Source organism: Oncorhynchus keta, chromosome 13 (genome assembly GCF_023373465.1).
Source record: "Oncorhynchus keta strain PuntledgeMale-10-30-2019 chromosome 13, Oket_V2, whole genome shotgun sequence".
In the NCBI taxonomy this organism is placed as follows: domain Eukaryota; kingdom Metazoa; phylum Chordata; class Actinopteri; order Salmoniformes; family Salmonidae; genus Oncorhynchus; species Oncorhynchus keta.
Genome location: NC_068433.1, coordinates 46,979,259 through 46,991,820, shown reverse-complemented (window position 1 = coordinate 46,991,820; position 12,562 = coordinate 46,979,259). Strand labels below are relative to the sequence as shown.

Here is a 12,562-nt window from a genome sequence, read left to right as displayed (position 1 = left end):
ACAACTGCCACTAGGTGGCAACACAGGCCACTTTAGTTCATCCCTGATCAGGCACTCTCCTCATGCATGCATAGGCCCACTGTATGGCCAAGGAATGAATCAGTCTCCAGAACTGTACACTGACATATCTAACTAAATATGTCAGAAGAAACAATTATAATATTGTACAATTATTGAGCTATATTTGAATGTATGATGCTTTAAGTAATTGCATAATTTTCCATTGCACGAAGAGAAAACAATAGTTTCTTACATTTACATTTACATTTAAGTCATTTAGCAGTTTCTTACCAGCAGCTCCCTTGGTGTGATGGAGTTGTCTGTGTACATGCACAGCTTTTCTGCAGTTAATGGACGACTCTCCTTTAACTTTGTTGCAAGGAACATGCATACAGCTCCTAGAAGTTGCAAATAACACTTTCTAGTGGGCGCCACCGCTAAAAACCTGTCCAAATAATTAATAGCCAAGGGGAAAACATCTTCCTCACTCTTCTCCTCTTCACAAACCTGGTGGGAGAGAATATATTATATTAGCCCTACTATTTTTTATTTTTTATTCTATCAATATTTACATGAATGTCTGCAGAAACAAGAACATATCCCATTTAAAAATGTGCACGATGGGAAAACCAAATGTGATCTATGTTGTAGATATTCAGTCAGTGGATCCGCATTAAAAGCTTCAATATCAAAGATCTCTCAGTCATCATAGCCTGTAGCGGAAATCGTGCCCAAACACCTACGCTGCGCATTTCGCAGATGTCCGTCATATTTTCAAAAAATAATTACAAATATCAATAAATTAGCTACAGCAGTGAAATTGTATGCGTAATGTTCATAAACCATTCCTAAACCATTCCCGAAAATTGTGAGAGTCATTTGTCTTCGATTATAGTTCATAATGGCAAAAACGAAAGTAGCCTGTGCGTGCTTGTTCTGAGGCAACAACTGGAAATATTTTTAAAAAATTGTCATAATTATTCAGAACTGACAAATTGGATAGATTCAACATGAAAATGAAGATTAGAATGTCTTCTTTCATTTGACTGATTCCATGACCAATACAATCCAGGCTGTTGACATTCAGCGAACTTAAATGCATGGTGATGACTTTAAATAGCCTGGTGGAATTTCCGAGGCACCACATGCCTGGCATGGGTCATTTCTCAGTGAATTAAATTGTAAAAATTCGGCTACATGCCATGCATGTCAGCTCTCAAAACAACCATGCTATGAAACTGTAATAAACCATCTGAATAAATACACAACCTTATTACAGAGTTATTAGAACAGGCGCCTATGAGCAACATGCAAAACTCTTACACAAAAATGCACACACCCCCCTGTAGGTTCATTTGGATTATAGAAATCAAATCGTATTATACATAGCACACTTATTCGAGTGATATAAGTAAATGACATGCCTTCAAACAATATACCAGACCAATGCACACATGCTTTCAAAACAGCAATATACCTGACCAATGCACATGTAGGCTAAAAAAACACAAACCTCGTGCATCCATCCTGCAACCATTCGCCTCATGTGTGGCTGAATGTCCTTCTGGACACATTTAAAATACGAACATTGCGGTAAAAACCTGTCTTCAATGGTTAGCAGATTTTGCAATACTCTGTCGTCATCAAGAATATTGGGGTCACTTTTGGCTAGCACGACTTTGTCCTCGAAGCAAATAAGTTCCATGTTTCGGATCTTGCCCTTGCAGAAAAAATTACGTCAAAACAGTAGTGGGGACAGTGTAAAACAGATGGATAAGTAGTCTATTCGGGAGAAAGCATGGGTGGGTGAGACTGCTGCGTTTATTCCAGCGTAGTCCTGCCACTCGATAGCCTGTTTCCTCTCAGCCCTGGGCTTTAGGCTACTTGCCGCTTATTGAAGTCTGAATAAACGCAGGGTAGGCTATAGGCTATGATGCAAGCATATCTCATTCTGCACAACAGTTGGCTAGGCTATAGTGCTAAATTAAACAACAAGCTTTTGCTCTGTCTCTTGCTGTGCTGCTAGAAGCAGGAACCGGATGAATGCCACCTCACTCGTTTAACTTGTCCCTCTCCCCACCCCAACTCCGGTCTCACACATGCGCTGATGCAGTGAAATCGAAAATTAGGCTATAGAAATGTCAGGCAAAAACCTAATCGATCACACTAGCATTGTGAGGTTTCTGTATCTCTTACATCTTAGTTTGTCATATTTAACCTGGCTACTGCTTCTACTACGGCTAACAAATATGAAATAAATGTGTTATTATAAGATTATAACTAGGCTATTCTTAATTGGCACTTAATTGGTTAATTATCAAGAGCTTGGAATCTATCAAACTAAACTGCAAGCTTTTCTTCAGTTGAACTATTTCAATACTTACAGAACAATATCCTACCTAACCTGTTGAAAGAGGAACTAAACATACTTGAGCTGAAAAAGCAACATCTTACTGGGACAAGTACACAAATGTCCTCTTTCACAATCATTACCAAAATAACAATGAAATATGGAGTTTCATTGAGAGAAACAAACTGCTGCAGCATCTGCTGAGTTTTTGTGAGAACGGAATGCCCAGAAAGAGAGGGGGAATTGTCTCTATGGGAATGTCAAGGTTAGTCAGATTAGTTTTACTTCAAAGAGGACAGGCTGAAAGCATTCAGTTTGCATTCCACTTTCAGGTCAGACAGATATGCAATTAATATACACCTATGGAGGAACAAGTTGACAAACTCAGCTATGGTGTGCAGGAGTCTCAGCTGGGACCCTGGCTGCTATGCTCATACCAGGCAGCCATAATCCAAACCTTGGGGGAAACGGAGGTGTCAGACAGATCAAGCTCCCTTTAGTCAGTGCTGCTGTGTGTGCATGTGTCTAATGATAACACGTGTCAGCTACTATCACACAGTCCAAGTCGCACAGAGGTAACAGAGACTGGGCAGAGCCCTGGGAAAACGTGGAGGAGCGTGAAATCACCTTGATCCAAAGATTCCTGCTGCATACCAGCCCACTGAACCCATTAGAGCAGGGGCTCCGAGACATACAGGCCCCCAGATCAGAGCAGATCACACGATGACACCAGGGTCAGATAAAGAGACACAGACACACAGACACACACACACACTGGGTGAGAGAAAGATAGTGAGGTAAAGAAAGATATTAGCTAATCCCTGAAATTGGCCTAAAGGTCAACGTCATTATATTATGAATGATGTGTGATCGAGTGAGTAATGCAAGCGAAACAGGTAAATAAATACAGCAATGAAGTGTCAGTTAACTGCCAAACCTGATTATACCGTTCCCACATAGCCAGGGACCCCAGTTTTGTACCTGACAGTCTGACCCGTCAGGGAAAACTCAGGGCACCACGATGGGACATGAAGAGGCACAAAGTCTATTTTGGTTTATTTGCAGCAGAGACGAGCATTCCAAGCTGGAATGCCTGTGTGTGAACAGTCAGTGGTGAGAACCTTTCTCAAAGCTGCAGAGTGTTACTGGAAGCCAATGCAGTGAGAAACTCTCTCAGAGCTGCAGAGTGTTACTGGAAGCCAATGCAGTGAGAAACTCTCTCAGAGCTGCGGAGAGTTACTGGAAGCCAATGCAGTGAGAAACTCTCTCAGAGCTGCAGAGTGTTACTGGAAGCCAATGCAGTGAGAAACTCTCTCAGAGCTGCGGAGTGTTACTGGAAGCCAATGCAGTGAGAAACTCTCTCAGAGCTGCGGAGTGTTACTGGAAGCCAATGCAGTGAGAAACTCTCTCAGAGCTGCGGAGTGTTACTGGAAGCCAATGCAGTGAGAAACTCTCTCAGAGCTGCGGAGTGTTACTGGAAGCCAATGCAGTGAGAAACTCTCTCAGAGCTGCGGAGTGTTACTGGAAGCCAATGCAGTGAGAAACTCTCTCAGAGCTGCGGAGTGTTACTGGAAGCCAATGCAGTGAGAAACTCTCTCAGAGCTGCGATGTGTTACTGGAAGCCAATGCAGTGAGAAACTCTCTCAGAGCTGCGGAGTGGTACTGGAAGCCAATGCAGTGAGAAACTCTCTCAGAGCTGCGGAGTGGTACTGGAAGCAAATGCAGTGAGAAACTCTCTCAGAGCTGCGGAGTGGTACTGGAAGCCAATGCAGTGAGAAACTCTCTCAGAGCTGCGGAGTGTTACTGAAAGCCAATGCAGTGAGAAACTCTCTCAGAGCTGCGGAGTGTTACTGGAAGCCAATGCAGTGAGAAACTCTCTCAGAGCTGCGGAGTGTTACTGGAAGCCAATGCAGTGAGAAACTCTCTCAGAGCTGCGGAGTGTTACTGGAAGCCAATGCAGTGAGAAACTCTCTCAGAGCTGCGGAGTGTTACTGGAAGCCAATGCAGTGAGAAACTCTCTCAGAGCTGCGGAGTGGTACTGGAAGCCAATGCAGTGAGAAACTCTCTCAGAGCTGCGGAGTGGTACTGGAAGCAAATGCAGTGAGAAACTCTCTCAGAGCTGCGGAGTGGTACTGGAAGCCAATGCAGTGAGAAACTCTCTCAGAGCTGCGGAGTGTTACTGAAAGCCAATGCAGTGAGAAACTCTCTCAGAGCTGCGGAGTGTTACTGGAAGCCAATGCAGTGAGAAACTCTCTCAGAGCTGCAGAGTGTTACTGGAAGCCAATGCAGTGAGAAACTCTCTCAGAGCTGCGGAGTGTTACTGGAAGCCAATGCAGTGAGAAACTCTCTCAGAGCTGCGGAGTGGTACTGGAAGCCAATGCAGTGAGAAACTCTCTCAGAGCTGCGGAGTGGTACTGGAAGCAAATGCAGTGAGAAACTCTCTCAGAGCTGCGGAGTGGTACTGGAAGCCAATGCAGTGAGAAACTCTCTCAGAGCTGCGGAGTGTTACTGAAAGCCAATGCAGTGAGAAACTCTCTCACAGCTGCGGAGTGTTACTGGAAGCCAATGCAGTGAGAAACTCTCTCAGAGCTGCGGAGTGGTACTGGAAGCCAATGCAGTGAGAAACTCTCTCAGAGCTGCGGAGTGGTACTGGAAGCCAATGCAGTGAGAAACTCTCTCAGAGCTGCGGAGTGTTACTGGAAGCCAATGCAGTGAGAAACTCTCTCAGAGCTGCGGAGTGGTACTGGAAGCCAATGCAGTGAGAAACTCTCTCAGAGCTGCGGAGTGGTACTGGAAGCCAATGCAGTGAGAAACTCTCTCAGAGCTGCGGAGTGGTACTGGAAGCCAATGCAGTGAGAAACTCTCTCAGAGCTGCGGAGTGGCACTGGAAGCAAATGCAGTGAGAAACTCTCTCAGAGCTGCGGAGTGGTACTGGAAGCCAATGCAGTGAGAAACTCTCTCAGAGCTGCGGAGTGGTACTGGAAGCCAATGCAGTGAGAAACTCTCTCAGAGCTGCGGAGTGTTACTGGAAGCCAATGCAGTGAGAAACTCTCTCAGAGCTGCGGAGTGGTACTGGAAGCCAATGCAGTGAGAAACTCTCTCAGAGCTGCGGAGTGGTACTGGAAGCCAATGCAGTGAGAAACTCTCTCAGAGCTGCGGAGTGGTACTGGAAGCCAATGCAGTGAGAAACTCTCTCAGAGCTGCGGAGTGGTACTGGAAGCCAATGCAGTGAGAAACTCTCTCAGAGCTGCGGAGTGGTACTGGAAGCCAATGCAGTGAGAAACTCTCTCAGAGCTGCGGAGTGTTACTGGAAGCCAATGCAGTGAGAAACTCTCTCAGAGCTGCGGAGTGGTACTGGAAGCCAATGCAGTGAGAAACTCTCTCAGAGCTGCGGAGTGGTACTGGAAGCCAATGCAGTGAGAAACTCTCTCAGAGCTGCGGAGTGGTACTGGAAGCCAATGCAGTGAGAAACTCTCTCAGAGCTGCGGAGTGGTACTGGAAGCCAATGCAGTGAGAAACTCTCTCAGAGCTGCAGAGTGTCACTGGAAGCCAATGCAGTGAGAAACTCTCTCAGAGCTGCGGAGTGGTACTGGAAGCCAATGCAGTGAGAAACTCTCTCAGAGCTGCAGAGTGTCACTGGAAGCCAATGCAGTGAGAAACTCTCCCAGAGCTGCGGAGTGGTACTGGAAGCCAATGCAGTGAGAAACTCTCTCAGAGCTGCGGAGTGGTACTGGAAGCCAATGCAGTGAGAAACTCTCTCAGAGCTGCGGAGTGGTACTGGAAGCCAATGCGGTGAGATAATTGCATTACAGATATTGGGTAATGGACATGACATGCACAGCTTCAAGGTTTGTGTGTGGTAATGGGGTTAACACATTTGGTAGAGTTATGTATGTGTAGGGTAGTAGGCATTTTACATAAGAGACTCCCATCCCTCCTATGGTACTTCTGCAGAGCAAAGTGAACCTATGAAGAAGCCAATGAATGCGGAAAAGCTGACCTGGCACAGAATAAAAACAATAGAGAGCAAAAGGCATGTGGGTTGGCCTAACTGAAGCCCTAGTCATTCCTTTCAATTTGAGTCCTGTTGAAGACTGAGGGAAGATTATAAAATATTTACATAGAAAACATAGACAGACACACAGATGTAGTCTATGCAGACATGCATAAACAGACAAATTTACCCTCAGACGAGCAAGATGGAAATTAATGGAAAAAACTATACATTCAGAACAAGAAAAAGAGGGATTTTGCATCGAGAGATTCTCAGGGAAACTGAAAGCCCTTATTTAAAACCCAATGGCAACATTTGAGAAGACTTTGGTCTTGAACACAGACCTGAGTCAATGGTTCTATCCCCCCTTCTCTCAGCCCCTCCTATATACAACTCTCCCTCGATCTCTCTCTCCCTCTATATCTCTCTCCCTCTATCTCTGTCTCTGACATCCATCACTCCATCATAACCAGCATCTCTCCGAGAACATTGGCCTACTCTGTTCCTTCCATACACTCAGGAGTGAGAGAAAGAGAGAGGGCGCAAGAGAAGGAGGGGTGAGGAGGAAGGGAGGAAAGGGGGGAACGCCTAGCACAAAGGGGGAGCTTGGATTAAGTCACGAGCAGCTAGCGAAATAGGTCGGATTTTTACAGGGTGAGATCACATCCTCTCCTCTGAACAGAGAACAAAACTCATCCTCTGATGCCTGAAGAGTGCACTGTGATGAGCCTGAGACAGGGTCTGTGTCTCTGTATGTCAACCTGTACGTACAGTATACAGTATGCGTATATGAGTGTGATGTGTGTGTAGGCTATGAGCGAGTGATGTAGTTCCTGTGAATGCCATTCTTGGTAGAGGGACTCTGCGTTATATAACTAACCAGGCTGAGGCTTAGGCCCCCCCTATGCTGCTCCGTCTGTCAGCTCTACAGTCGGTTCACAGGAGGTTGGTGGCACCCTAATGGGGGAGGATGGGCTTGTGGTAATGGCTGGAGCGGAATTGGTGGAACGGTATCAGCTTCATCAAACATAGTTTCCATGTGTTTGATGCCATTCCATTAGCTCCATTCCAGTCATTATTGTGAGCCGTCCTCCCCTCAGCAGCATTCACTGAGTCAGTTCCCTTCCTCTCCCTCCGGTTGCCTCTCCTCTCCTCACATCACAGACATCTCAAAGCGGTGAAGAAGGGAAGTGGTCTGAGTGGGAGCCAATAGGCAGTGGGCTGCCTGTCACAAGTGGACCGGGTCTGTGTGGTCAAAGATCAGGGGAAGGGAGAACACAAACAACTAAGATTCCGGTGAGGGAGCTCCTGTCAGCAGCAGCGTCGGCTGGTGCTTTCTGAGTGGGGAGGATGCTGTATTTGGTTGTGCTGGGCTGAGGGGGTGTGTCCTTGCGACCACCAGCTTCCTCTTTAAAGGCTGATTCATCAGGGACAGGATGTCCAACAGGAAGACAGGCCCAGGGGGCAGATATACCAACTGAGTAGCTGGTCATACATACAGTTCTGTACAAACTGATGATTGCTGTTTTTCTGTAGCCTGTTGAAAATATGGTGTGTTAATCAGTGGCGAGCAGTTTCCAGTAAAACATTTTCAGCTAAGTTTATTTTAAGGCACTGGCCCCACTTGTCCACAAATAACATTGCTTTCTTTGTCTCTGTGACTTCCCTCTGTCTTTGCAACGTTTCCTCCCCAGCACACTTACATTTCCCTACAGAGAGAAAGGAGGAAATAGGCCCTAGCTCACATGGCTGAAGAAAGTGCTTTGAAAACTGCTATAGCAAGGTGATCCGACTCCCTATAAATCGCTAGCAGGGGAGGGTAGACTCCTGGGTCTGCTCTGGGGGCCCTGTTCCTTTCCTGTGTATGATGCATGCTAACCATGGGCCTCTTATTCCTATACCAGGCACAAAGAGACCTCTGTGAGAGGATAGCCATCTCAGCTCACATCTTAATTCACCTTATTGGTCTCATTGCTTGATTAGATTGAGGGAGGACGCAGGGCGAGAGAGCTTCCCTGTCGCCAGACTCAGCCATTCAACAGGAAGATGGAAGTCATCATGCAGCCCAAAGTGGGACTTGGATTCCATCCTGATAAAAGGGTTGTGCAAGCCAGACCAGGGTTGAAATAATTTGAATATTTCAAAAACTTTACCTGTGCTTGATTGTGCTCGCCTGGTTTACTGGACCAATAGAAAAGTCTCTATAAGTGCAAAACCTGCTCACCTGGCACTCCAGCCAAGCTAAAGCAAACACTCAATGAATTTGAAACATGTCATATAGTATTTGAACCCAGGTCTGGAGCAAGCACAGAGCGTTATCCTCAAACACAGCAATGGCTGGGGACACTGCTGGGCTTCAAGCAATTCAAGGGGGGGGGAAAAGCCTGTGAGGTACAGTAAGTCTTTCTGATTGATTTCCCAACATATTTCTCTCAAAGTGAAAAACCATTCTAGGAATCATGGCTTGGTCAAGTAGAATCTTGCAGCACAGGCTTGGTTAGCCCACTTAGGGACCATAGGGTGGGGGCGGTAGGGCCTATCGCCCAGAGATGGCAGTGGCCATCTACAGTCCACTCCCAACCGCTCACCACAAACCAGTCCAGCAACACAGACCGGCGTTTAACAAATCAAATAAACCAACACTCTCACATTACGATAGTAATTTTAAAAAATCCCAACAAGATTGCATAATCTTACATTCCAAACAGCCTAGAGAAGATCCGAGATAAGCACCAGGCATACCAGTCTTATCGCCTTAACTGCAGGAAATGCCATGATATGAATTAGAGTGGTGAGGTCGGTGTGACCGGCAGTGACCATTCCGCCTGCTACCCCCCGTCCCCCAGGGACACGGCCTGGCTTTGATCCTGTGATTTCTCTTATGGAGTGGAGGACCAGGGAGGCAGAGGAGGCTGACCTGACCCGGGTGGTACCAGTATTGCGGTGGTCTGCCTGGGATCAGAGCGTGTGCCATCAGGCTGGTATGTCAGTGCTCTGTACCCACCAGGGCATTCCTTTGGACCAAGCCAAAGAATTTCACATACTGCACACTGAAATCCTCTAATCTCAAAACTCAATTGGAGAAATATGAGACTCAAACATGAATGGTATGGAGCCAGTGTTGATTGCTCAATAATGTGGTGTTGTGATAAGTCATGTCCTTTTTCTTCTTCTTCCTTGTTCCTCCTCCCCCAAATTACACTGAAAATATGTTTAATTGTTCTCCCATAATTCCCTGCCTGTCCGTTCAGAATTATGGTCACTGTTTTCCAATGTATTTTTTCACATGACACACTACTTTGGGCACAGACCTTTTTTTAGCTGGGAGCCGAAATTCAGTTCGACAGACTGGATCTTTATTTAGCAAGAGGGCAATAAGCACTTTCTTTCTCCACAGTGAAAACCAGTTGAAATACAAACCTGGAGATGAAGAACCTAATAAGACCTGATACTGGTGTTGTCACACAAAGCTAGAGACACCCAAGAAATGGGAGGTGTATCAGAGCAGGCTGATGATGGTGATGGCATTATGATGGGACCAATCAGAGAGCAGGGTTATGATGATTTCATTATGAACGAACACTCAGAGAGCAGGGTTATGTAAGGGATAATCAACGAGAGGCTATGCATGTTATGGAAAATAATGAACGAAGTGGATGGTGTGTTCTCGCGCGATGTGGAACTGACCCTCCACGGAGTTTCATTGTTTCAAGTTGATTATCGCTTTTATACCATGCCTATAATTTAACACATTTGACGCAAGAAATGTGTCCATTTGCAGGTAGAAATGTGTTCAACATCTACTGTAGCTAGCAAGTTTACTAGATAGCTACAGTAGTTTCCTTGGTAACCAAACAGTTGCTAGTTTGGCTAACCAAACCATCAGTCCTAGCTTGCCATTATGAAAATTCAACAATGCCAATAATATTTTCAATTCGACTTTTGCTTTCAAAAACAGCACAAACATAAAACATAAGAATGAACTATAAGCCATTGAATTATACCGTGCTGATACAGTGAGTTGTAGGGAAATAATGCATGCTCTCAAATGCCCTTCAAGCCAATCAAAAATAAGTATTCAACAATGCCATGGTAAGACAATGTGTATAAATGTCAAATTTGTCCCTCATTATTACATCATCATAACACTGCTCTCTGATTTGTCCTTTCTTAATGACAATTATCTTATGATGGACTAATCAGAGAGCAGAGTTATGAAGACGTCACAATGAGGGCCCAATCAGAGAGCAGGGTTATAACGTCATTATGAAGGCACCAATCAGAAAGAAGTGTTACGATGATATCATAATGTCATAATTAAGGCCGGGCCAATCAGAGCGCAGGGTTATGAAGGGACCACTCAGAGAGTAGCAGGTATATTATACACACAACATGTCACACACACAAGCCTTACTTAAACATTTTGAGAAACAAGTGATATACAATCAAGACTAAAACATTCCCACAAGGACTGTTCAGTTCACTCCATTGGGCATTTTAATACCAGATACCCCTCTGAAGAGACATATCCTTCCTCCACCCTGAGGTCAAACGAGAGGAAGTCATCAATTCTTCCCACCAAAATTCTGGGAAGAAGAATATAGGATTTTTCCCCTTAAACATTATTATTCCAATGTCCACTTGTGTGAGAGGAGAGAGCGAGGTTCATAGTGCTTCCGAGTCTTCACTGTGATGCTCCAGGCTCATCCTGGGCCACCATTTCCCAGGACCAAGGTCACATCCCTGGGGACCACTCGTCCAGCTTTGGCCCCCATCGCTCTGGATCCTCCGTGGTCTTCCGGACTGGGAAAATGGCCCACCAGGCCATCACACTGACCTACATAGTGCACTGTTGGATGGCCATTCTATCAAATCCATCAGACATACAGTGCACTCAGATTGTTGTAGCCTTTTCATATCCAGGAATGATGAATGTGACATATCCAATGTTTAAAAAAACAAACTTTCTTCTGCTGGAAGCTGCAGTTTTCCGTTATTCTATGTCAGACTAAAGCCATGTAAACAAATCATAATCACAAATCTTGCTTTATCTGCCTGCTGTCATCAATTTACACAGCGATGCACACTCTGTAATTATATAATCTGGGAATGGCTTGATAAGAAAAAAGCAAGGTTGGGTTACAGAACAATAACCCTATTGGAACTCTCATTGATGCCAAATACAGAGAAAGTGTCCTTGCTGTTTTTGGAATTGAACAACCTTGGATGTCTGTGTTTCCGAGCCTTATGTAAGCATCCATAACAGGAAGTAGTGAGGCATGTGTTATGGTTGGAGTGATGGCTGTGCTGGGGCTCAGGCCCTTGGTCAGGATTCCCACTGCCACTGAGGAATTTAAGGCAAAGGGAGGCTCTCTTTATGGTTAGCCCTGGTAGACATAAATACTCCAAGGGAGATGGAGGAGGACTTTCAATGGGGAAAAATAACAGACAACGTACAAAACTGAGCAATGAATCCGACCACAATGCAACAGGACATTTTCATTGCAAACTAATCGAATTGTCTTGGTAAAGAGACCAAAGACCTTTCAGGAATCTCTGCAATGCACAGTGTGGGAGGAGTGATTATCCAAACCGAGATGTTTGTAGACATGACAGGGCATTGAAGGTGTGTCTCTTTTCTCCATGTCCTTTGCTGTCAAGGTAGTCATTCCTTCTGAGATCACTACTCCTGGGTGTGTAAACTGAGTGTGTGTTTGCAGGCCAAGGGTATACCCACTGGGATAAAAAGTGGTTGAATTAACGTTGTTTCCACATCGTAAAAAAAACAACAACTGCAATGTGATGACATTGAATCATCATGGAAAACTGATTGGATTTGAAAAAGGTCAACGAAAAGGAATTTAGGATTTTCTTCACCCAACTTTTAACCTAACATTTTTTGTTGATTTCCAGTTAAATTCACATGAGTTGACAACTCAATCAAAACTAGATGTTGAAATTATGTCTGTGCCCAGTGAGTACACACTAGTGGGAATATGGGGTCCTGTGGAGATTCCCAGTTCCCCAAAACAAACAGGCTATTAGTCTACACTGTGACCTGCTTGCAAATCTGTTGAAAAGGGAAGAAGAACAACAGAGGTATGACTACCCAGTACATGCAAGGGGAACATCATACAGGCCCTTCCACTGTGTGCTGGGTAACCACAAGAACCAACACGACATTTGGCAAAGGATTTTCAATATACAGTATCAGTCAA

The 12,562-nt window shown here is 45.1% G+C and overlaps 1 protein-coding gene across 1 annotated transcript in view; it reads right to left on the bottom strand.

The window, feature by feature from the left end:
• LOC118392456 (G1/S-specific cyclin-D2-like) overlaps positions 1 to 2,054 on the bottom strand; it is a 14,083-nt gene extending 12,029 nt beyond the window's left edge. The window contains exons 1-2 of the mRNA XM_035784464.2: positions 1,514 to 2,054; positions 292 to 507 (exon numbers count right to left, since the gene is read on the bottom strand). Of these exons, the coding sequence (XP_035640357.1) occupies positions 292 to 507; positions 1,514 to 1,705 (408 nt within the window). The 5' untranslated portion in view covers positions 1,706 to 2,054. The remainder of the gene's footprint in view (positions 1 to 291; positions 508 to 1,513) is intronic.
• Positions 2,055 to 12,562: the final 10,508 nt, after the last annotated feature.